This window comes from Syngnathus leptorhynchus, chromosome 18 (assembly GCF_054491065.1).
Source record: "Syngnathus leptorhynchus isolate UIUO chromosome 18, UIUO_Slep, whole genome shotgun sequence".
Lineage (NCBI taxonomy): Eukaryota > Metazoa > Chordata > Actinopteri > Syngnathiformes > Syngnathidae > Syngnathus > Syngnathus leptorhynchus.
The window spans coordinates 4,495,815-4,520,525 of record NC_141212.1 but is presented as its reverse complement, the minus strand read 5'-3'; the positions used below and the strand labels follow the sequence as shown (position 1 = coordinate 4,520,525).

Here is a 24,711-nt window from a genome sequence, read left to right as displayed (position 1 = left end):
CACACACACACACACACCAACGTCAACTCCCCCCCCCCTTACCATCGTAAGACAGTCTCGGTCGAGCTGCCTCTGTCACCCGTCATCCTGTACCCCAGTGAGAATCATTAGCATTGTCAGAACTGACTGAGAAAGGAGGGCAGCAGAGACCTGGGTGGATGGGGAGCAGGGGCAAGGGGTATGGTGGGGTGGTTGTTGGAGGTGGGTGTATTTGCATCATTGTGGGACAGATAGTGTTATATGCAGAATGAAAGATACTGTACTTTACGGAAATTGCACAAAAATGTAGTATTGTAGTCTAGACTTACTGAATCACTGATTTTACGAAGTTTTGCCACCCGACCTGTAACCTCAATGAAGGAAACCACATTAAATATTTGACATTTTATTAGAAATTCATGTGATGTGTTTTAAAAAAAAAAAAAAAAATCAGGTCTTCGTGCGATTAGTTTTGAGTCATTGACAAAAATAGCTTGTTTATAAGCATACAAAATAGGAGGAAGTGTGTAAAAAAATGATGGATTTATTCAATGATGTCAATTTTGGCCCACAGCGTAATTATATTTGGCCTGTGAAGACAAACTACATCGACTTTGTGTCAATAATAAAACTGCTAATTGTCTTCCCTCTAAAAAAAAAAAAAAAGTTTCAAGCAATTTTTATTAGCATTCATCTTTTTAAAAATTTGAACAGTTCTAATTTCAGAACTACTTATTCATCAGTTTGTTGTGCAGCCTATACTGCATATAACATGAGCCATTCAAACATTTATTCGGCTTGACAGTCATAATGGCCCTCCGAAGGAAACTACGACTATGATACAACCCGCGACAAAAAAGACTTTGACACCCCTGAGTCAGAAGCTACAAAGTGATTGTCATCATTTTCTATCCGTTGATCAAAATAACAATGACGCTGAGAGCATGCACGTTACCCATTGCTGCTCTGCCTCTCTTATTATTGGATGACCCGTCACTCGAGATGAAGCAAGCCATGTAAGATGCAAGCGGCCGACTTCCTCATTGTTCTTTCCAATGTTTTCAAAGTGATAGTCATCCGTGGATCAACATAACATAACTCAGTGTTTGTATGTAACACTGATCTTATTTATGGCTCCAATTGTGGCCTGTGATCCCTTTGTCTTGCACTAATGGGTCACTGCTTTCTTGTGTGTTGGAGCTAAGATACACACAATGAGCCCATGAGTGTGTGTGTGTGTGTGTGTGTGTGTGTGTGTGTGTGTGTGTGTGTGTGTGTGTGTGTGTGTGTACGTGTGCTCGTCTAATGATCAGCCTGTCATTGTTGAGTGGTGCGCCAAGGTGGCAGACCAGACCAAATCCCCCTCAAGTCCACATTTTGTTTATCAATTTTTGTGTGTATTCATGCGAATGTGTGACTTCATGCCCGAGACTGGTTGGTATGTGTGTGTGTGTGTGTGTGTGTGTGTGTGTGTGTGTGTGTGTGTGTGTGTGTGTGTGTGTGTGTGTGTGTGTGTGTGTGTGTGTGTGTGTGTGTGTGTGTGTGTTCTCATCCCCCCAGTCTGGGTGTCAGTATTAATGAGCCCAGATTTCATTTTCGATGAGCGATTATTTGACTGTTCATTTGGCTAAGATTTATGACGAGGTCCTATATCTGTAGCCCGCAGCGCTGCTCTAGTCTTTAATAATGGGAAATGAACACATTAATCACCCTGTAGCAGTCAGCCTCACAGAAAACACACGAACGATATGTAATCTCCAACACTGGACACAGGAGAATATCGTTGCCTATTTAGAAAAAAAAAAAAAATCCTTATCTAGCACAGTGTGGTAAGTAAAATTACTTCTTTAATTTAATGTGATTTTACATATTTAAAAAAAAAAGTGTAGACAAACAAACACAATTTTGTACAAATTTGCACAAGCTTTAAAACCTGCGGCTTATAATCCAATGCGTCTTATTTATGGATTTTTATGATATTGTAAAAAGATTTGTTTTGGTAATACCGATAATACAATAAAGCAGAGCTAACCTAATGCTAACTCCAAGCTAATACTTCCGTGACATTAATCAGGTAAAATTACATAGTGATGAGAGTTTAGCAACAAGTAATAAAATAACTTCAAGTGCATAACATCCAGTAATGTAGCAGCAAGAGAGACTGCATGACATTCAGTGATGAATATAATAATATATATAATAAAATAAAGGAGCGAAAACTGCGAGTCCCCCGTCGGTTATGCAAACTATTCACACACCATGATACCCAATAGCATCCTATTAAAGAAAAACAAACTTAGTTTGCCTTTTAAGAATTGTAGTTTAACAAATGATTCATAGTCCATTTATATACATCATTCTTTGAAATGACTCAAATCCCAACTCTTTTCTATATGTCCCCCCCCCCCAAAAAAAAAATCCCCTTCTTTCATTACTTTTGGATCTGCTTTGTACTGTCACTAAAGATCTGGGTGGTCATTAACCATTCAAAGTGTGTGCGTGTGTGTATATTGTATTCCCTTGGGCATTGTGGACAGAAGCCAGCCATCTCATTATGTTGCCATTGGATAATTTTAATTGTTAATTCCAAACAAAGACTCACTGGACGGTTTTTTTGAACACATCCATGGTGTGTGGATTTGCACTCTGCATTAAATCATCCCTCTTTGAATTTCCTCTTTTAAGCTTCTTTTTGTGTGTGTTGACATAATGTCCATAAATCAACCAGATATGGATGCTCAATGATATCAGCAGCTTTATAAATTGCAATAATTATCTTTATTTGGTAGTCTTTTTTTTTTTTTTAGCTGTCCATTTGTTGATCCTGGTATATAGGGTTCAATTTAATGGAACGTATTTAATTTGGGCCTATTATTTTAATGTATTCTGACATGATGGCACAGACAGCGTGAGGGGGCACTAAAACTTAACAGCCGGATGACATAGCAATGAACTAAATACCACATTTGAGAGAAAGTGAAAGTCATATATTAACATTTAAAGTCAATGAAAATCAAAGATCAGTGCAATAAATGTAATTGTATCAAAGAAAGTATCTATTCATTTTTGCAACCCCTAGGCATAAATTCAATGAGGGCGTCTAAACTGCCTATGAATGCAATGATAATAGTCTGGTGCAGTCGGAAAGGCAAATGCCGCCATCTACTGGCCAAATTTGGTGACACACTATCCAACCCATTTTTCTTATTTCCTGTGAGTAATATTTCATATTTTTTAGTAGTTGTGGCCATTGTAACAGTTGAACTGGCTGTTCTTTGGCTATTGAAGATTTCCACACAAAAATAGCATAATTAGCAAACGATGCCTCAAGAAATGAATCACAACTTCTAGGCGGTCCTTAGTTTGAGACGCTGATCTGTCCCTACGCGGCGATGTAAACCGAATTTCCGTGTAAGTCGGAACAGTTTTAAAATTAAATAGTACAGTAATAAAAAAAGAGAAAAACAAGTCCTTACCTTTATTCCTGTAGCTGCCTTGCACACTGGAAGGGGCGTTGCATGAGTGAAACGACGTAACAGTCCAGTCCGCAGTAACGTCGTAACGCAGTAACGCAGTCTTCTTCGGTCCACAGGTTCTCTCGCGGTGTATTCGCACCAACTAGTTCCCGCACGTTACGAATCTTAGAATACCTTTACGACGCTTACGACGCAAAACCGCTTAGGTCGAAATAAAGCTTTAAATATATGAGATGAATCAATAATATAAAAAAAATGATATATGAGACGTGTTGTCAACATGAAACAGTGTAACTCGAGGACGTCGTAACCCAAGGATCCCCGTGACACAAGCCAATGGAGAAAGACTACAACACAACTCACAGGACACAAACAGCCAGGCTGAATGCACAGAGTCCTTTTTGAAGAACACACCTGGTGGCACATTTCAACCAATCACAGATAACGTCACTCTCCCCTGCACTGATTGGTCGGCTGAGCACAGGGACAGCAATTAGGGATCACCACCAATCAGATCATAAACATCATGGATCACAGAGACTGAAGACAAATTTGCAAAATGTTTTAATGTAACACCAACTTTGTTTGCAACAAGCAGCAGCTGTCAAATTAATTTATATAATTTTAAAAAAGACAAAAAATGGTGAGATACCACAGCAAAAACTTAAAACATCAATAAAAAGCAGTGAAATAATACCTCTATATCTTCAAAATTGTTTTATTTGAATTAGTTGAACAAAAAACAAAGGTATTCATTTGAATCATTTCCATAACAAAACAAATACATAAAAAAACAATAAAAAAATATACACCACTGATATTTTTATCTACATATATTCAGGACTTAGTCTAGCGCACCAAAATATTATTGTTGATGTTGTTTAATCCTTTTGAGAATATAAAATCTCATTAAATATTTACCACATGCAAGCTGTTTTCAGTACTATTTTGTTTCATCATTATTGTTTGTACAACAAGCTGATGATTAACGAGTTTTAAAATAAGAGACAAGTAAAAACTGTTTCAATATTTAAAAAAAAGATGAATGACAATAAAAAATTGCTAGTAATACCTCTATTTTGTAAAATAAAGACAATTTTAAACCTAATATCGACACGTGACATCGATGCACAATTTGTCTTCGCGGGCCACATAAAACGATATGGCGGGCCGTATCTGGCCCTCGGACCTTATGTTTAACACCTATGACACACAATACACATAGGTCAATACAAACTATCATTGTGAATAGGATCAATGTAACATACTTCACTCTAAAGGAGCCTCCCAGGATTGCAGCAATAATATTTCCAATCTTCACTACCTCTGCAGCAATCATCGGATCATCATCTCTCGACACATAGCTTAGCTGTATGCGCACGATGCAATGCAGTTGTCGCAGCGAGATCACGACGTCCAATAAAATCCTCCAAAATCTAAGCGTACGTCTGTCTCCTCCTCGCTGGGAGTCCATGCGTCTTGTTTATCTCCCTCCTGACTCCCCCGATGCTGATGCAGTGGCGGTGCGCCATAGGTAAAAGAGAAGAAGAAGGAACCGCATCTCCAAAAAAGCCATCCCAGTCTACTACAGCAGACAATCTCGCCGTATAGGATGTGTTTTTATTCGCTGCCCTTCTCCATCCTTTCTCGGTTAAAGGCAACGCGGAAGGCTGCAAGATATTAAAGAAATATAGATTGATCTATAGAAACCTGGACCTTCAAGATGAAATTTCCCAGTGAAAAACCAAGAAAACCAGGGAACAGCCCGTCACCAGGTTAGATTGTCAATTGTTTTTTGTTTATCCTCCATTAAATGGATTAGTTTTGTTTAGTTTATTTGAACTTAAATGTTTAATTGCTGCAGTATGCAGGTCTTGCCTTAATACATGTGCATCCACAAATATTTTTTTCTGGTCATGAAAAAAAAAAATGAAAAGAAAAATACAGCAGTGAAGGAAGCTTCAGCCTGCATGGTGAAGTTTATGGTTAATAGCTGCGGCATATTACTTCTATTTAATTAAGCACATATTGAAAATTGGTGGGAAAACAATTAGGTTTGCCAATCCAATGGCTTCAGTGTTGGCGCAGTGGAGAGATTTCCACTGCTGTTTTTGTATTTAGCATTACCTCATCCACTATGGGTACAACCTCCTCAAATCTTGCATGAATGTCACGTTCTATCACAGCATCTTCATGTTCATCCAGCTGTGGATATGATGAATTTCAGCCATTTGGTGTCTCTTTAAATCGGATGTCTTTTGGGATAATGTGAAAATTGTAGCCATTCTTGGCACATTGCAACCCAAGAATTACATAACTCGAAGTAATCGAGCAATCGTGGCAGGTGTCACTCATATGCGACAGAGTGGTCAGTGGTGGTTCCCCTAACAGGAAATGCATATACTTAATAGAAATATCAAATGACACTGCTGTCATTTTGGGATAATTTTTAGGAAATGCAAATATAATCACACTTCCACTGCATTTGTGACACAGTAAAGAAGCAAAGTGTGTTGTGTGAGATTTGGCAACATGCTTCTTATAATACTGCATTTCTATGAGGAAACTAAAAGAGGTCAAATCAGTTAAATGAAAACAAATTGGGAGATCTAAGAATTCTATAAATGTATTTATTTTTATTATATTGTTTTTATATATAATAAGAATATAGATATTATTATTTCATATATATTTTTATATTATATATATTTTTTAGGGATAGATACATTGTTAGTAGGCCTTGTGATTTTTTTTTTTAATTCCCATGCTGGCACCATTTTTTTTTTTTTCTTTTCGGGAGTTATTCACCTGCTATGTGTAATGAGCTACAAACACAAGGCAGGGTAAGTTCAGGACACCACTCTGATATAAAAGGACAGTCATTTAGCTTCTTTTGTCAGTGGTTAGCATTCAAGGCGACCATGGGTAAGTGTTCGGAAAGTGAATTGTTCACACTATCTTGATAAATGTTTTGAGGGAAAATATTGCTTCCTATTGAATCGGAGTATTTTGTCCGATACATTTTTCCGAGTGGTTTGCGATTGTGTGCGCACGTAGCAAAGGTTTTCAATTTTCAACTTTGGGAATATCTGCTGAATGTCTTTGCAACTTTTTGACTTATTTTCAACATTGAACAAACCCTGGCAAAGAGAAATTTGCTACGTTTGCTTACTCTTATAAACCTTTAGATGAAAACTTACATGTTGTATAACAAAACAGTTACTGCATATTAAATCTCTTAAAGGGTGTATTATATTGTTTTATGGGAGCTCTAATAGAATATAAAAATAAAATATAAAACTATGCCAATCTGAAAATTCATTTGTTGCATATCAGAATGTCAAAAAAAAAAAAATCTTTTATATTTCTTCAGCGGCAGTTCAGACCAATTTGGTCCCACCCAAAAAGATGCAACCGGGTATGCTTCAATCCAGCCTGGTGCACGCCAGCGTGGCTACCATGCAGAACCCAATGGGCTGTTCTCTACCCCGACTCTCCATCTCCCGGCCCACCAGCATGGTAGCCAGCATGGAAGCAGTAGCTGAAGGTGCAGCTCCTTTTACCATGATGAAACTTAAGACAGTGCTGGCGGTTTTTGTGGTGGTGGTGGCCTACTTGGTAGCAGGAGGACTGGTGTTCCAAGCATTAGAGCAGCCCTTTGAAAACAACCAGAAGATCACCATCACGGCAGAGAAGGCAGCTTTCCTACAAAAACATCCCTGTGTGTCTCCACATGAGCTGGAGGCCATCATCAAAGTAAGACCAGACACGGATCGATACTCCAGTTTTACCTCAGTACGAGAGAGAGGAAATTAAAGCAAGTGAAAGCTTAGCTTCCAATCAATCTGACCCCATTATCGTCAACACATCGTAATGTCATTCTGTAATTTGATAAAACCACACTTCACCTTGAAAAGTACAAAAAAAAATGCCGATTACTACTGAGGTAAACACAAGAATACTTTCATTAGTTTCAAGTAGATGAAAAAAGAATAAATAGTCCTTTAGTAAAGCGCCAACTTGAGAAAAAAAAACATTCTCTCTGTGTCATCATTTCATAATCCATTCATTCCTTATTCCAAGTATAGAACTGGAAAAAAAAAAAATTCAAGTCGGATGTTTTGTTTTCTCTGAGTCTCGGCATAAACAGTACAAAATAGCTTCGTAGCGTCATGTGACCGTAACAGCCGCCGACACATTACTTCAAATCTCCTATTCATGTATTTATAAGCACCTTTTCAGATATGTAAAATTGCAGTCTCCTTTACAGTCATGGTTTATAATTCAAGATGATTCGTTGCATAAATTACCCTTTCTGTCTTGCTTGTTCTCTGTTTGGAAATGTCAAATCTAATCATTTCCACATTGCATATTTCTGTGAATGCAATCGTGAGAAAAAGCCAATCATTCTATTGCACTTGAAGTTTTAGAATATCCAAAGCCAAATCGAATCTTTGAAAACTGCAGTAAATAATCTTACACCATATTACAGCATTTCCCTTGAGCCCAAAAAATAAAAGCTATACTTAAGATATTATTGTCTTGAGACTTACCTCAAAGATAATTTTTATTGCATTTTTTTATGAGGTGCTGATGTATTGTGATCTCATAATCTTATTGCCGACTATCTATCCATTTTTCCGTACCACTGAGTCACAGGGAACTGGAGCATAGTTAGTCAACCATAAATGAATTAACTATTTCAACTGACTCTCTCTTGGCTTCACTCCCCAGCACTCTGTTGATGCTGTGAATGCTGGTGTGAATCCTGTGGGTGATACCTCTTATAACTCGAGCCACTGGGATCTGGGGAGTGCCTTCTTCTTTGCTGGAACCGTTATCACAACCATAGGTACGATAAAAAAACAAAAACAAACAAAAAATGGTGTCAAACTCAAGGCCCGGGGGCCAGATACGGCCCATGATCATTCTATGTGGCCCGTGAAGACAAATTTTGTATTGATTTTGTGTTATTATTAAAATTACAAATTATTTTCACTTTTGAAAACAAAAAGCGATATTGCTTGTAATTTTTACTACCAAAATATTTGAACACTTTTTGCTTGTCTCTGATTTATATATTTGTATAAAAATATATCTTGATCTTATCTTCCCTGTTCATAGGGTATGGTAACATCGCTCCAAGCACTGAGGGAGGAAAAATTTTCTGCATTCTATATGCAATATTTGGCATCCCACTCTTTGGATTCCTCTTAGCAGGAGTTGGTGACCAGCTCGGGACCATATTTGTCAAAAGTATTGCCAAAGTTGAGAAGATGTTCCGGGTAAGTTCAATGTATACAATTGATATATATATAGTTTTTTTTTTACACACCCGACCAAGAAAAATAATTTTAAAACATTATCGACGATTATTGGACCATTTTTTTTTATTGTGTGTGATTTCTCCTGGAAAGAACAAACACAACCAAATCAGTCAAACTAAAATCAGAGTAGCATCTACCCTCCTCTTCATCCTGGCTGGCTGCATCCTGTTTGTGACCATCCCAGCTGTGATCTTCAAATACATCGAAGGTTGGACAGCTCTGGAGTCGACATATTTTGTCGTCATTACTTTGACTACTGTTGGAATAGGAGACTATGTGGCAGGTGAAACATTTTCTGTTGGAACTAAAAGAATGACAATGCTTATATCTCTGAAATATTTTTGTTTCATACATTTTCAGGTGGAAATCGGAGGATTGAGTACCGCAAGTGGTACAGACCACTGGTGTGGTTTTGGATCTTGGGTGGTCTGGCCTATTTTGCTGCAGTGCTCAACATGATTGGCGACTGGTTGAGGGTACTATCCAAAAAGACCAAAGAAGAGGTATTCACTCAGATCTTTTACATCAGTGGTGTCAAACTCATTTTTGTGACTGACAAATGAAGTCCATGCACAATTTGTCTTTGCGGGCCACATAAAATGATGTGGTGGGCCGTATCTGGCCCCCGGGCCTTAGGTTTGACACCTATGTTTGACATCATCTAGTTGTATTATGAATTATTTTGGAATGAATTATTTTGCAACGTGGGTAACTATCAGTTGAATATGTCTGTTGTATCGTCTTTCGTAACATGTCAAATGCACTAATAAATACATAAATAAATGACTAAATAAATAAATGACTAAATAAATAAATAAATAAATAATTTGTGTATTGTTTTGCCAAGGTTGGGGAAATCAAGGCTCACGCAGCAGAGTGGAAAGCAAATGTCCGAGCAGAGCTAAGAGAGACAAGGCGACGTATGAGTGTTGAGGTCAGCGACAAACTTCAACGAGCCGCCACGATCCGAAGTATGGAAAAACGACAACTCGGCTTGGATCAACGTGCGGTGTCTATGGATATGCTTTCTCCAGAACGTAGAGCCATCTTCAACAGTCTAGATACCAACAGCTACAAAACCTCTTCCCACGAGAGTATTGACACTAAATTGAACAATCTTCGACTAAAGGGCACTGACCAGTGCGACCCTCAGTCCAACCACCAAACAACCTCTGAGGACAATATTTTTAATCGCCTGAGTTCTGTCACCAAACTGGCAAAACGCAACAAAAATAGAGACTTAAAGAAAAACATCACAGAAGAAAGTCGGCGACCTCATAGCGAAGCCTACGCTTGGATGACGGCCACCTTTGATTGTAGCACGCCCGTTATGAACGAAGAAAAAAGCAGGGATGACGAACACAAAGAAACCGAAGACAAAGAGTGTAATACGAGCTTGTCTGAATTTCCCTTGTTTGTAGAAGCTTACAAGTCACATAATGGGCTTATTGTTGAGCAAACCAAAGAGAACAAAAATGATGAAACACTTGAAATGAAAGAGCTAGATATTCAGATGAGTCCATAAGAATCTGTATGTGAAAAGAATATGTTTTAAAATGCCACCATTTGTGCCTTGGGTTTTCTCTTTTACCACGATGTGCTTAAGCGGGAATAATGCCTGCCTCTTTGTGCTACAGTATACTGTTCCGTTGACATGCAGTAATCACTGTGCCCTAATAATATGACTCATTCAATTGGCTTCACCAAGATCCAGTTTAATAATGCAAAATATAGGTTGTGCATTTTTTAGTGATACCAAACTGCTTAAGTCAGCTCACAACTACCGTTTATTTGTGTTTCCAGTTCTACCAAGTCATGTTAAAATAATATTTAGGGGTGTCATATATATAAACATAATATATGTTTATAAATGGATGGTTCATTACATTTTGTATCCTCGCAGCTATGATATTTGAAAAGATTGCCTTGAAACATTCTCTATTTAAAATGAATTTGATGAACTATGGTTCCAAAAAATTGAAAAATTTATCGTTATTTTCTTCCCCCAATTAAATAAAGTTGCTATGAGATGTTACCCTTCTGGCAGTTTGATTTTTACCCATCCAGGTGCTATCACCGTTCAATCTTAAATCCAAGAGAAAATTGCTTCAATTGTCTTTTTTTAATTTTTTTAAATGAATTGAAACAAAAACATGAGTGCGGTCCAGAATGTATAAACACAAACAATTTCCGACAGGTCCCAGACTAAGTTTGGAAACATGTACTACAAAGGAAGTCTTCAAAGTGCAACAGGAAACAGGAACATTTTTGGTCCATTGTTTTCAGTGCCTGACTCCTTCACATTTGTACTGACCCAGTGTCAACTTTACCAGACCATGTTAGTTAACTGCTAGTTAGTTGTTGGGTGCTAAAAGGGCAATTTTACACATTTCAGACGCTCTCATCCCCCCTTCCTACCTGTGCGTCTACCGTAATCACCTTAATCAATGTCATCTGCTCCAATGTGTATTTAAACCCTGCCCACGTGTATCTCCTTGTCGTTTCACCATGTTATTGGACTTCTCTGTTCACTTTGCCACCTGATTGTGTAAGTCTCTATGTCTGACTATTCTTCTCACCTGATTGTTACCTGTTGGCATGGCTCGTTACCTGTCGGCTGTTACCTGTTTCTGTTATTGGTCCAAGTGGACGTCCGTTGCCGACCGAGCCTTATCCGAGCGGACACCTGCAGTTATTCCTGCTCCCCACTACCCCTTTTCCCGTCAATAAAAATTGGTCCAAGCAGTATTTGGTCACCGTGCTCCGATCTGTGACACAGACTATTAAATATGGTTTATGAGTTTATTAGAGATGCATGCTAACCATCACACATTTAGCCAGGCCAGAGAAACTGTGTGTATATATAATATAAAGTATATATGTTGGGAATTGGACACTCAAAGCTGCAATGTAATTTTTTCAACACATTTAATACAAAGAAAATTGTGTTGCCCAAATGATGCCATTTATACAAGATAGGAAACCTGATGCATTGTTAGTTAGCAAGGTTAGCATACCGTGTGATTGGACAATATGTTCCAAATGTATACTTTGAGTATTTCAGTTTGATTAATGCCATTAGTGTGGTTGTAACAAAAAATTGTTATATTTTTCCTCATTCTTGTGATTAATATGGCAGTTGGATATTTTTTTTATTGTTGTTTCACAGCCGGACAGGATCCGATGCTGACCGCTCCACTGACGAGAGATGCGTCAGAGAAGTTTACGTCGCTGTTGTTGATCCTCAGGTTCTTCATACAACCTACATAAGGCTCCTTGCTTACATGGCTTCCTGCAAGGGAGAGATCTGAAAGGTAGACAAATCTTTAAAATCTTGAAAAGATACAAAAGTACAAACATTGGGAGATAACTAACCTGGAGCTCCACCAATATAAATCTTTCCGGTGATTGGAGAATGAAGATTAAGAGATCCATCCACACTGTGGACCTCTTGGTCGACTTGCAACTTGAGTTTGTTCATATCTTTTATCACTGTGATAAAATTGGACAGAACAGGTTAAATCAATATTAAATCAAATTGCCTGCCATTATATGAGAAAATTATTTGAATTAAAAAATAAAATTGCGGAAATATCGCATGCATTTTCTTTACAAAATATGTTCATCTTATGAAGAAATTCTTAAATGCATTTTGACCACAATATAATACTTACCTGCAATTTTATGCCAGTGGCCAGCACACAGGGACCGTCTTGGAGAAACTGTTGCCAATAATTCATTCGTCCCATCAATCAAAACAGCTATGACCTGAAAAATAGATTCTGTTCATTTCAAAATTTCCAAGATGTTTTTTTATTTGAGCATAATCAATGTGTGGCGTATACTTACTGCTCCTTGATGAATGTATATTGAAAAATAACCCTCTGCTATGGGCACATGGAGAAGTCCGCCTGATGTCACACGAGGTCGCACCTCCATTTCTAGCTGAAATCTAGGTCCCAAGTCAAGTACGTCTAAAAGATGGAAGTAAGAAATTCTGTGAGGTTGGCTTGACATAAAAATGTGTTAGTTTTATTTTGTGCTTATGTCAAACATAAGGCTCGAGGGCCAGATCTGGCACGCCCTACTGTTTTATGTCAGGGGTTTAAATACTGGAGAGCAAAAAGTTACCCAAAAGTATGAATCCTCCTTGCTCTGCAAAGAATGTTCCTGCCTCAGTAGGTCCCTCAAAACATGGCGTGACCCCAAATGTTTCATCCGCTGATGACAACCAGTGTCCATTGAGCTGAATATTTCTCAAACAGCCAGAAAAGCTGTTTACTGAGTTACTCTAAAGAAAAAAAAATATATATATAAAAATACATCTATCTAGCATTTATATATTGCATATAAGAAATAATTATTTCTTTCAGGTCCTTTTCAATAAATATTTTTCCATATTGGAGTAATAGTTTTTGCAGTTGAAAAAAAAAAAAAAATAAATCCATACCTGAATATTTTTTTGTGCTCGCTTTGGAGGCACGCCTCCAAAGTAGAGAGGACTGCTGACATGCCAGGGCACAACTTTTCCCATAACTCGGTCCTCCATCACTGTGAGCCCATCGATGACCAATTTTCCCATATTTCCATTACGTATAAAAATTACCTTCAGAAAGGAAGCAGAAGTTATTGTTACTGTACAATTGTATATATATTTGATATATATTATATTATTATATCATCAACTTACATTATGCCATGCTCCATCATTGTAATTTCCGTCGCTCCAGATTTCCACTCGCTGATCACCTACATTGAAGGCGTATACAAGTCTACCATTGGCTAGAAAAAGAGTCATAAAATTTTTCTCTTGGATGTCAGATATATAAAAAATGAGGCCATATGATGTGTTGGTCTTTAGGGATAAGGAAAAGTTGGACCTGGGAGAAAAACAGTGAGGTTATTTTATTGGAGAAAGCTTTTAAGATACTTAAGAATCCTCAGAAGACTTACTTATGAGAAAAGGATTTGGGGAGCTCTTTGTAGTGCTGCCTACTGTTTGCAAAGCTCCCATATTGGTAGGCATGTTGTGTTGCTTGGTGACTTGCAAGATGGCAAGGAGCAATGTCACTTCTTAATTTGTGGATGGATTCATCCCTGTTAACCTGTAGCAAATTAGATTTTTGGTCAAAATTAACAATACAAATATTTCCTGAATTTCTTTTAATTCATTTTATTTTTTTTTACCTTGCGTGATTGCCTACGTTTGGCTATATGTTCGTCATCCCTGTTTCTCGATGAAAGAGTAGCAGGCGGCTTTTGCACTGGACAGTCTTGCAGGAAAGTTTGGACATTTTCGGTGTAGCGCTGAAAGTCTTCCGGCTCGATATCTCGGTCTTTCCTACATAAAGAGTAAATTGAGTAAATTGATCTACTAATTGAAAGAAGCAATTTTAGCATTTCAGGCAATTGACATGCTTCTTATGTTAAGAAGTGATCTACCTGTTTATGTAGGCATAAGTAATGCAGCCTGTAAAGTTCTTTAAGATACCACTTGGTGATCCACCAAAGTAGAAGTTCTTTACTGATGAATCAGAAGCGAGTCTTGTGGCTGATTGTGGTCGTTTCTTCTCCTGCTTGTCTTTATCGTCCACCAATAATAAATACCTCGGGTGAAAAGAAAATACTGTTATTGAGTCTCATTGATAATAAATAACTAAAAATGTAGCAAAATATTAATAACTGAATAAAATGTAGCGGAATAAAAAAAATTGTATTATTTGACCACACCTATCAAAATGTATAGTAATTCTTTGCATAAAAAAAACAAAAAGTTTTATTCAAGTAAAATCAAATGCTTACTTTTGATTATTCACTGAGGCCAATAAGAAGTGTGTCTTTCCATCATTATAGTGTTTCTTATGTGATTTTACTCTTGTTCCACGTGTGTTCATCACCACTGCTCCGTTCTCAATGGAGATGCTGAATTCGTCCGGCTAAAACGATAAAAATGCAAAAAAAATTAATAATAATTATTACGAATAATGGCACCAGCAACTAAAGTAAGACATGTTGATGAATTAAATTAGAATTTTTATTTTTTTAATACCCCTTCATTGTGATAGAATAATAATCCACTGGTTTGAACAGTTCTAAAGTTGAGGCCTCCTTCAAAATCGTCAAATGGTGAAATCTTTGCTGAAGATCCCAAATAGCTTTCACCCATGAAATAGGCTTTATGAGATGCCTGGGAAAAAAATAAATGAACATGTCACGTAATCTAATACTGAAAAAAAAAAGACTAAGCATGTCACTTACAAAGGACTCTTCAGGGCAGCCACTACTGATGCCAATGGTGCCAGGCTCCTCTAAGAGGTTAAAGTCTTTTTTCTGGAACAGGAAGCCTTTGACACAACCTTTGAGGCCAACCACAGCAGACAGCTCGGGCCTGTCAAGAAAAACATATTTTGGTGACATCAATCAAAATTTTGCATTTTTTTTTGTTTCACACCTTTCAACTGTCCAGCAAATGCATGAAAATGATTTTGCATTAGCGTTAACATTGAATATTATTAATTCCAGCTTTTTTTTTACTCACCTAGACGATAGAATGTGTGTGGGTGCCCCACCTATGTAGATGTCTGAAAATGGCAAAGTAGTTTTGGGATTCTCCAAAGATTTAACATGACTCTTGTCCACCAGAAGAATAACTTTTTTTGACTGATGATAGATCACCGATATCTGTACCATGAGTCAAACACAGGCAACATATTAGTTGAAATTAAAATTTGCCTATTTATCTTGAGTATTTATTCTAAAAAATATATATCTTAAAAAAAAACATACCTCGTGGTATCTTGCATCATTTATTTTTAGCTTTGGTATATTATCCTCCAAAACTTTTGGCCCCTCATTGAATCCAAAATCATACATTAGGCGTAAAAATCCATTTTTTATTTCTAAAAGAAAAAATTTATCCTGGGAAAATAAAAGCAACAGTCAACAGTTTTTTTCAACGTCAGGGTGTCCCTTGAGTATTCGTTCCAAATGTTTTCACTTACAGCATTGACCATGATGAAGAGCGCGCCATTGTTTGCGACGGTTCGCACTGAAATATCAAATCTTGTGACATAACCAAATTTCCCCCTCCGTTCTATGTTATTGATCAGTGCGTAGCCCTTTCCGTCGAATAAATAGCTTGCGATACGACTCTGTGAAAAAGCCAGTTTGTACCTTCAATTACAAGAAAAAAATTAGTTTGTTATTGGATACAAAAGTCCAACATTCACTAAGAATATATTAAACTGAAAAAAAAAATACCTGGAACATGGTGGTGATGCAACCACATCCATTTTGTGAGTGCTTTTGAAATTATATAAACTGATCACATCATTATTCAGTGAGGCCAACTCGATGCAGCCCACAAAGGGAGCCAGAGTCAAAGGTGGTGGGAGCTGAAATGAAATCATTCAAATATAGAAATTCTTCAATATTATGTTGTTTTGTTTCTAATTCCAAAAGAAATACCGTAGCATCTGGCGGGACACCCCCAACAAAGAACACCATGTCATTTGGGTCAACGTCAAAAAGTGATTCCGTTCCCGGAGCTTCGCCTTTCTGAATGAACTTCTGTTCATCTGTGGATCTCTGGCTGGGAATTACTAGGTAGATTTTCCCATGTCGACCCAACCTGCCAAGAAAAAAAAAAAGGAAATATTACCACTGTGTTCTTTGAATGAAATTTGATTTGACAGTACCTCTCTACTTTGATGTAGTTGAATACAGCAGGCCATTGGCTGACAGGTTTTGAGCTCAGTGGGATTTCAATGTATTCACCACCAAGTTTATACATATACACAAGGTTGTCATTCTTGATGGCGAGTCCCATGTAGTCTTTCTTACCCTAACGTTACAGAAGATTTTGTAATATTACAAAAACGACATTTCCTGGAGTTCTTTTGTTTTGTGCATTCACTATTAAATTACATGATTATAATTACATACTTACATTTTTGTCTCCCAGATATAAAATGAAACGGTCCTCTATTGGGTCTGTGTCTGGGTCAACTCTCATAAATAAGCTGATGGACGTCACTGCCCTCAGTTCTTCCAAACTGGTATCAGCATGAATCTCCACTGATGACTGACCGTTGAACTTCATAGACACTTGAACCTAGAATGAAAAAAATATGTCAAATTTGCATCATTGGAGCAAGCTCAAACTATATCAAGGGTTTGGAACCACTTGTGTTTTATCTCGGTGATATTTTATGTAAGAACAAACCTTCTTTGCCACACTTCTGGCTTGGGCTATGAGTTCTCTGATTCTCATGACATTAGCAGTTATGTTATTGACGGGCTTCTTCTGCTCAACCACTTTAAGCTTATCCAAAAGTTCAGGAACAAGGAAATTGAGGTGATCCACTGTAAAGTACATAAAACTGAGCACGGCAAGAAATGACTAGTTCAAATCATTTAAGATAACATACCTGACTCCTTTGCAGAATCAATGGCTTGCTCATAGGCAACTGTCGAGTATTTATTTTCGTTCAGATTATTAGCCCATTCTTCAACTTTGTTACTAATGGGCATAATTGTCTCGAGGACTCCTGCTGATCGGTTGAGAGTTCCCTCAGCCACCTTGAGTGTATACTCCAGTCGCTCATTAGTTCTAACTAGAAAAGTTTGCAGAAGTTGTGGTAAATTAATTTATCTGTCTATATTTATAGAATTATGGTTGACACAGACACACAGAAAATGTTCACAGTATTATCTTGACATACAGTAGCTAGGCAAATACTGGAGGTATTTTTTCTACCTTTTTGAATTTCAGAAATATCCTGCACAATTTCTTCCAGTTTTTTGGTGTTTTTCTCCAAGGTCTCTCTCGTCTCCTCAATGTATTTCATTTTATCAACCACCTCGGCTTTTACCTCTGGAATAAGAATGATGTCAATGTAGAAAAAAAATCATACACGACAATGTCGGGATATAACGTTTGAATAATCCCTACCTATTTGTTCAGAATGCAATGAAACAGACTCCTTGAAAACATTGTCGCATTTTACCACTAGATCAACAAGCTGCATGTTGATCACAGTGACGGACTGAAACGTGGAAAAAAATAGGACATAAAGTTGATGAGCATACGGTATATATATTTGTTTTGGATTCTGTCAACTTACGTCATTTGCTGTGTCGGATAAATTCAAGGTCGTAAGTGATGTGATATTGGCGTCGTTGACGTATTTAGCTATATTGATGTAGACATTGGCAGCAGTTATGGCTTTCTGCACAAATCCGTTGGTATCACTATCTCGCAGGTCCCTGAGACATAGGATAACATATGTTTTATTAAATTTGTCTTCACGGGCCACATAAAATGATTTGGCGGGCCGTATCTGGCCCCCGGGCCTTGGGTTTGACACCGATGCTCTACTGAGACAATTTTCTTACTCTTCTAATTTGGTGGCCTGTCGTTCAAGATCTTCAGCATGCTCATCTGCCCTTCCAACCAATTCAGTGTCAGCAGATGAGAGCTCTTTCATCTTTTCCGTCAGTTTTTGACTGGCACCATCAATTGCAGCATGGTACTGTGTAATATTCTGTTTGGGAAAAGAAAGCCAGTCAAGCACTTTAACATTATGCAGCAAGTTTTATGTCAAAAAAAAAAAAAAAAAGGCAATCCTACCTGGACCAACATATCCATCTCATCCACATTTCCTTGTGATTTAGAAATTATCTCTCTGGCTTTTTCCGTACTGTTCAAAACAGCTACGAACTCTGTTGTCATCTTCTGCAGGCTTTCCTGATGGTAAAAAACAAACCCAAAAAACATGAAAACATTTAAACACCAACAAATAGAAGTAGAAATTGATTGTTACAAGAAATAGAAACGTCAAAACTCATGTGCTACATTACAGTGCGTTATAAAGGAAATCTCAATCATGCTTGAACTCCGACTCACCTTAGACAAGTCCATCAATATCTCTATTTTTAAAACGTAAAGACAATTTGTAATTTAAGTAATGACACATGGTCAATGCAAAATCTGTCTTTACGGGCCACATAAAATGATGTGGTGGGCCGTATCTGGCCCCCGGACCTTAGGTTTGACACCTCTGACGTAGACATGCTATACTTTTATCTATTTTCTTCTTTTTATCTATTTAACCTTATTAGGTTAGGGTCTACAACATATGCTTACTGTATGAAATTAAATACTCCGTGTGCAGAAAAAATGCTGGAAGAGATCCAAGAAAAGCTGCATTCACTTAACCCTGAAGGTCATGAGAAATTACCTCATTCCTCTGGAATTTGAGGACATTGCCGCTGTTCATATCCCGCGTCTTCTCAATTGTACTAGTTGCATTCTGGAGGAAGGACTCAGCGTCAGACAGCTTGGTCGTAAAGCGAGACAAATTCGACTTGAGTGGGGTCAGATGACCTTGTGTAATCAGTGACTTCTTCTCCAACTGACGAATACGCCTTAACACTAAATAAAGCCAAGACGAGAATTGTATTACACTCAATAGACATGTGCTGTATATTCATTTACAAAAAAAACGTACTAATACTTACAATCATGAGCTTCAGTTGATTCTTCAATGGTTAAAGGCCCTTGTGTAGACAAATCAAGATTCCTCATTCTGCTCACAACACTTATCGCTTCATCTGTGTTTCTTCTGACCAACTCGGGGTCCGCTTCCTGGTAAACACTGTACAGGTCCCATTCATGGATCATTTCTGCAGACAAAAACAAAAATATCACAGTGTTATTGTGTGCTGGGGTCATAGATTAAATCTAATGCTTGGTTTAAAAAAAGCAACAAAAAAAAAAAAAAAAAAATATGTTTTAGGATCAGGGATTTTGCATACAGATTCTTAGACATTTTAAAAAGTTAAATATAAACACAAATAGATTATAAAACTATCAATTAAGCGATATGTTACCTTCAATGCGCGTATTGAGGTCAGTGAGATTTTTGCTGAAATGTTTAGCTAGCATTAGGGTTTGCTGTGTTTCCTCATCAAGCTGGCTCCCCAGACTCTTCACTGTGTTTTCCTATTAATTTAAACATAAAACATAAAAACACAATTAATTTAGACATTGTGCACTAAGCTAACCTTTTAACCTTATCAATTGTAATTCTAGGGAAATTGCACATTTTTTAAAATCAAAATATAATCATTATTAAAAATTACACATTATTAAAGACATTATTAAAAATGAAAAACATTACTGACCGATTTACTAAGCTTTTTTATATCTGACACGACCTCCCGTGTTGAGTCTTCCACTTCCCCAGTCTCTGTTTTTATTTCAGACAGTTTGTTTCTCCAGGTAGAAAACTGATTCTGAAACACACAAGGACATGCATATATTGTCAACCATTCAAAATGTTATTTTTTTATTTTTTTTATACATACACATCTGTTTATTTACCTGCAGGTGTTGAGCTGTGTAGTTATAATATTTGACTCTATCATTAACCGCAGCTCCAGTAGAAACATTCAACACTCCAACCCTCAAATGGTCCAGTGTTTTATTGGACAGCCGCAAATCTCCGATAACATGCCAGATACATTCATCGCAACCTGCAAAGAATTTTAGATATGGTTGATCAAGGTTGAAATTATTTAAATTCCTGATTGGTAGGTAACTCATCTTACTGATATTGCATAGGTTAACATTTGCAGACTCTGGTAGGCACTCTCCTGTGTGCATATCGCAGTGACTGCTCTCACAGTCACATTCTGTAAAACAATGTAAAAATGCATTCCATACATCATTATGGCTTTTGGCATAAAGACTGAAAAATGTTCTACAGCTGTTAGAAATGGAAGGGTGGGGGAAGAAATCCATAAAACTGCTTCTGGCTGGGGAGTTGTTACCATACGTTACCATTGGAGAGTAGCCAGGGATCATTTTTCACTTAAGTGGTCTTGAGAACAATTGCATGATGAATCAACAACTTACTCTTGCAGCCAGAGGGGCTATAATCCCAAAATCCTGGAAGGCATCTCTCACAATAACGTCCTCCAGCACCCGGGCGGCACAGACAGCTGTGAGTGAGGGAATGGCAGGTGGGACGGAGAGAAGCTGGCCTGCATTCACATCTCTGACATCCTTGGCAGCTGGAGAAACCCGAGTAACCCTCCTGAAAAAGTATTGGTAAGTACCAAAAAAAAACAACAACAATGGGGTCAAACCTAAGGCCCAGGGGCCAGATGTGGCCCAGCAATTCATTTTATGTGGCCCGCAAAGACAAATTTACGTGTCAATATTAAAATTACTGCAACTATGTTTCTCCTATTGTGGTTTTTTTTTTTCAATCATCCAATTAACGGCAGAAATGAAATGATTTACCATGATTTGTCTTACCTCACAGCGGTCACAGAGTTTCCCGGTGACGCCTGGTTTACAGTGACACACTCCTGTCCTGTCATCACATGAGGATGTACCACATTTGTTGCACTCACACTCTGGGAGAGACATGGAACACACAGCATTGTGTTAGAGGTTGTGTAACAGGTATTGTGAAAAGTTTATTTTTGGAACTGCAAAGCCTGAAGGAGAACCTTCACCTAATTAAAATCTTGTGTTTGTCACATATTTATGTTTCATTTGAGTTGGCAAACGAGTCTAACGTCACTCAGGTTTATTATTGGAACATCACAAATTTAAATTACTCTGTTAACATTTTTTATGACCAAACCTCTGCAGTTCTTGGCAGTGATGGCATCGCCGTAGAAACCCTGTGCACACCTCTCACAATTCGGACCAGCGGTGTTACTCCAGCAGTGTTGGCAATGGCCGGTTACATTGTGGCACCAATTAAAAATCAAGTTTGGGTCAGAGTTGCCATTACAGTCACATCGCTTGCAGGAACCACCAATTTTCATTGGCATGCCATAGTAACCCGGTGCACACCTGGACAAAGAAATTATTATTACAATAAAGCTCAAATTTCTTCTTGACCTCGATGGATGACACGTCTCACCTCTCACAGATATGTCCAGCATAACCCTCTTTGCATTTGCACCTTTGAATGTCACCTTGTCTGTCACAATGGACTGCAAAACTGGCCAGAAAAATACAGGCAGAATTGTTGCAAAACAGGCTTAGCAATGTTCAATTTTTATATTGTGCAAAAAAATTACAGACATGCATACTTATTTGAGGGGACAGAGAGAGGGCAGGCACAGGGTTGGCAGCTATGGCGTCCAACCTGGCTAGGTGCTAGCATATAACCATCTTCGCACATTTCACAGAAATCACCCACGCTGTGATCGCTGCAATTCTGAAATACAATCAAATAAAATGCATGTCTTCTTTAAGGTTTTCTAATGTGGTTACAAGTAGCATTCATTTCCTAAAATAAATCAAATTTGTGTCTTTGAAACAAATGTGTTAACTTACAAAGCAAATTCCCGTGATCTCCTCACAATGATCCGCATGGCCTTTGCAGTTACAGGGCAAGCATTTGTTTTGTTCACTCAGGAAAAATCCCTTAGCACACACCTAAAGAGTGGACAAAATAATCAATTAAAAAAATAGAGTGGATGAACAATGATGTTTTGTAATGGGATCAGAGAGATAATTGCCCTCTGACACTGGGAGACCTAGGTGCCACCCCAGATAGACCTAAATCTCGATTTATCTTTTTTGATTTACTTTTTTGATTAAAATCAGACTTTGAACTCTAAAATGTGGAAATTGCGTTAATCCCAAAAGCACGTTGTATAGAAAGTTTTTATTTTTTTATAAAGACATGTTTGTAAGCAGCCGGAGGGGTCATTTGTTACATTAATTTATGTCAGGCGTATTGTTGGGCAGCTAAAGGGGTCCATTTGAAAACGTTCTAATCATTAGCTCAGCAGATTTTTTCATTATGAGGAATCTCAACTGCAATTGTAGATGTTCCATTGTCCATCCATGAAACCTTTTGAATGATTCTTACTGTCCAAAACGAACCAAGTGAGAAATCACATTTGAGAAACACTATCTGTTGTTTACCATTTCTAAAGTCACCTAAAGTGTTTGGACCCGGTTAAGGCCTTGGCTCTTTGACCACAGAATGACGTGTCAAACAGCTGCAGTGCTTACGCTGTTGAGAATGCATGGGAAGGGGGTTGAAGTGCTTATAGGAAATCCAACAGATGGTCAGGAAGCTCTGCTCCAACGTGATCTAAATTCAAAGTTTGAGTTTTACGTTCTGCATTGTGTACATCTTTCTATAGGATTGGTCATTTGTTACACAAACATCTTTCTCTGACTCTTCTGATGCCAGCATTGTCTTGAGTCGTGTCAAAGTTGACATCTTTGTTTATGTAGTTGAACTTCCTACTGCTTTTTATTACATGATGTTCCTCTTCAGAAGTTTATTTTTTCCGGGCGAGTTCCGCCATATTGTTTTTCTTAATTATCTGTGTTTGTTCAAGATGGTGTCCTGCTGCTCATGTATACATTTCATGGACTTTTTATGATACTGTATATAAATGGTAGAGGTAAATTAGATATAAATATCGATATTTTTATTGTTTGGAAACATTAGACATCATTCTCTTGGTGTGACGTTATATAAATTTGGTGAGCAGAGTCAGTATTCATTTCACATTGGTGTGTCCCTCCCACCATGTTCACTCTGCTGGATAACAAAGATGACATTCAACTAGTCGCCGTCTTTTAGAGAAAGTCACAGTCTTTCAATTGTTCGAACTTCTTTTATAGCCTGTGTCGCTGTGATTCGGCTTCGGTATGCCGTGAAGCTGAAAATAGTGTTAAACACAAAAACAAGTTTCTGATTATTTATTTATTTATTTATTTTATTCTGTTTATCAAATGACAACAGCTTGATTATTAAATGTCATTTTGCATTCAGAATCTCCTTCCTGTGATCTGTGGAGGAACACAAACGACAAACTTATTCATGGTAACTCCCCTGGAATGTCCTTCAAATGGAAAAAAAAAAATGTCGGGTCATGAGAATGTCACCCTAACTGCTCACAGTAAATCTGTGGGAGTTGAGCCATGCAGTCAGACGACTCGGAGACATATGAATAAATCCTCATCAGGCATGCTGTAAGGAATAGTTTTTCCATATTTGGGAAATGAAGTCACTCTAAAATCCCTGTTTAACTAATGCCCAATATAAAATATGGATATTGGCATGAAAATAAAAACAGTGTAACATTTCATGACAACCTATCGAAAAGTAAAACCGTATTAGTCAGGGTGGGGCAAATGAGACAGTGAAAGCATTAACTAGAAGATATTGAGGCTTTCAAAGTTAAAACCATGCAGGAATCTTCAAAGCAAAACTACACAATTGAAAATAACACTTATCAATATCCATCCTGCATGAACTATCTACACGATGAATATTGGTGTCAAAAAATCAATGCTGCTTTTCAAAACACTTACTTTCAATGATGTCTGTTGCTTTGTTCCAAATCTGACAGCAGAAGCAATCCCGGTGAAAATGCCTAAAAGGCAGAGGTAGCAAATAGATTTAGGAGCCATAGCCTATTCTGTTTTGGCTTAGTTGGACTCCCTTCAATCTGTGTCTGTCCGTTCAGACACACAGTGGGGAGAGTCTCTGCGTAACTCCGTTTTCCACTGCTCCAATGTCTTGATTTGTCACTCTGCCTAGTTCTGGCCCAGGCTGAGTAGAATAAACAAAGTTGTGTGAACTGCCTCCCTTTCTCTCTCTCTGTCTCTCTCGTTGCCAGAGCTGAATCTTCTCACTTGGTCAAACTGCCCTCCCCCCACTGCCTGAGTCAGTGTGTCTAAATCACATGCAGATGGAAAGAAAGGCAGGAAAAAGGAGAGAGGCAGGGGAGAGAGTGCAAGAGAAGACAGTTGGGAAGTTTGCTATGTCAACTATACGGACTGGATGGATAGATTAGATTAGATTAGATTAGATTAGATAGATAGATAGATAGATAGATAGATAGATAGATAGATAGATAGATAGATAGATAGA

The 24,711-nt window shown here is 37.8% G+C and overlaps 2 protein-coding genes and 1 long non-coding RNA gene across 4 annotated transcripts; 2 read left to right on the top strand and 1 right to left on the bottom strand.

Moving 5' to 3' along the window:
- Window positions 1–5,178: 5,178 nt before the first annotated feature.
- Window positions 5,179–10,307, top strand: kcnk10a (potassium channel, subfamily K, member 10a). The gene is made up of 7 exons (XM_085937829.1): window positions 5,179–5,230; window positions 6,829–7,211; window positions 8,190–8,307; window positions 8,580–8,740; window positions 8,873–9,065; window positions 9,143–9,285; window positions 9,630–10,307. Exons 1-7 carry the CDS (start codon window positions 5,179–5,181, stop codon window positions 10,305–10,307), a joined length of 1,728 nt encoding a protein of 575 aa, XP_085793955.1.
- A 1,275-nt stretch (window positions 10,308–11,582) lies between these two features.
- lama4 (laminin, alpha 4) lies at window positions 11,583–24,533 on the bottom strand. Of its 2 annotated transcripts, none has more exons than XM_085937206.1 (40): window positions 24,150–24,533; window positions 22,146–22,247; window positions 21,899–22,026; window positions 21,727–21,807; window positions 21,442–21,656; window positions 21,108–21,208; window positions 20,703–20,883; window positions 20,396–20,479; window positions 20,169–20,320; window positions 19,970–20,080; window positions 19,676–19,787; window positions 19,304–19,468; window positions 19,024–19,217; window positions 18,414–18,530; window positions 18,179–18,327; window positions 17,908–18,049; window positions 17,736–17,829; window positions 17,541–17,657; window positions 17,212–17,397; window positions 17,007–17,146; window positions 16,731–16,895; window positions 16,480–16,625; window positions 16,250–16,412; window positions 16,043–16,176; window positions 15,784–15,955; window positions 15,569–15,700; window positions 15,321–15,463; window positions 15,041–15,170; window positions 14,832–14,969; window positions 14,585–14,718; window positions 14,225–14,389; window positions 13,970–14,123; window positions 13,736–13,887; window positions 13,473–13,662; window positions 13,233–13,388; window positions 12,914–13,073; window positions 12,632–12,756; window positions 12,457–12,550; window positions 12,158–12,274; window positions 11,583–12,089 (listed from the first exon to the last, which is right to left on the bottom strand). In XM_085937206.1, the coding sequence occupies exons 1-40, from the start codon at window positions 24,246–24,248 to the stop codon at window positions 11,935–11,937; spliced, it is 5,595 nt and encodes a 1,864-aa protein (XP_085793332.1). In that variant the 5' UTR covers window positions 24,249–24,533; the 3' UTR covers window positions 11,583–11,934. The 2 variants fall into 2 exon arrangements, with proteins under 2 accessions (XP_085793332.1, XP_085793333.1); XM_085937207.1 differs by having other exon boundaries at window positions 11,583–12,074.
- On the top strand, window positions 11,952–23,221 carry LOC147042507 (uncharacterized). The gene is made up of 3 exons (XR_015068854.1): window positions 11,952–12,096; window positions 20,711–20,897; window positions 21,115–23,221. It is a non-coding gene; the product is annotated as an uncharacterized LOC147042507 (long non-coding RNA).
- Window positions 24,534–24,711: the final 178 nt, after the last annotated feature.

What these genes read in the sequence shown, in the direction of transcription:
- kcnk10a (XM_085937829.1), top strand. Translation starts at nt 5,179, where the DNA reads ATGAAATTTCCCAGTGAAAAACCAAGAAAACCAGGGAACAGCCCGTCA. An exon ending in AAGTTGAGAAGATGTTCCGG is followed by an intron (nt 8,741 to 8,872) that starts GTAAGTTCAATG and finishes TCTCCTGGAAAG; the next exon opens with AACAAACACAACCAAATCAG. An exon ending in AATAGGAGACTATGTGGCAG is followed by an intron (nt 9,066 to 9,142) that starts GTGAAACATTTT and finishes ATACATTTTCAG; the next exon opens with GTGGAAATCGGAGGATTGAG.
- lama4 (XM_085937206.1), bottom strand. Translation starts at nt 24,248, where the DNA reads ATGGCTCCTAAATCTATTTGCTACCTCTGCCTTTTAGGCATTTTCACC. An exon ending in TGTTAACCTATGCAATATCA is followed by an intron (nt 20,321 to 20,395) that starts GTAAGATGAGTT and finishes AATTCTTTGCAG; the next exon opens with GTTGCGATGAATGTATCTGG. An exon ending in CCTCAATACGCGCATTGAAG is followed by an intron (nt 19,469 to 19,675) that starts GTAACATATCGC and finishes TTTTGTCTGCAG; the next exon opens with AAATGATCCATGAATGGGAC.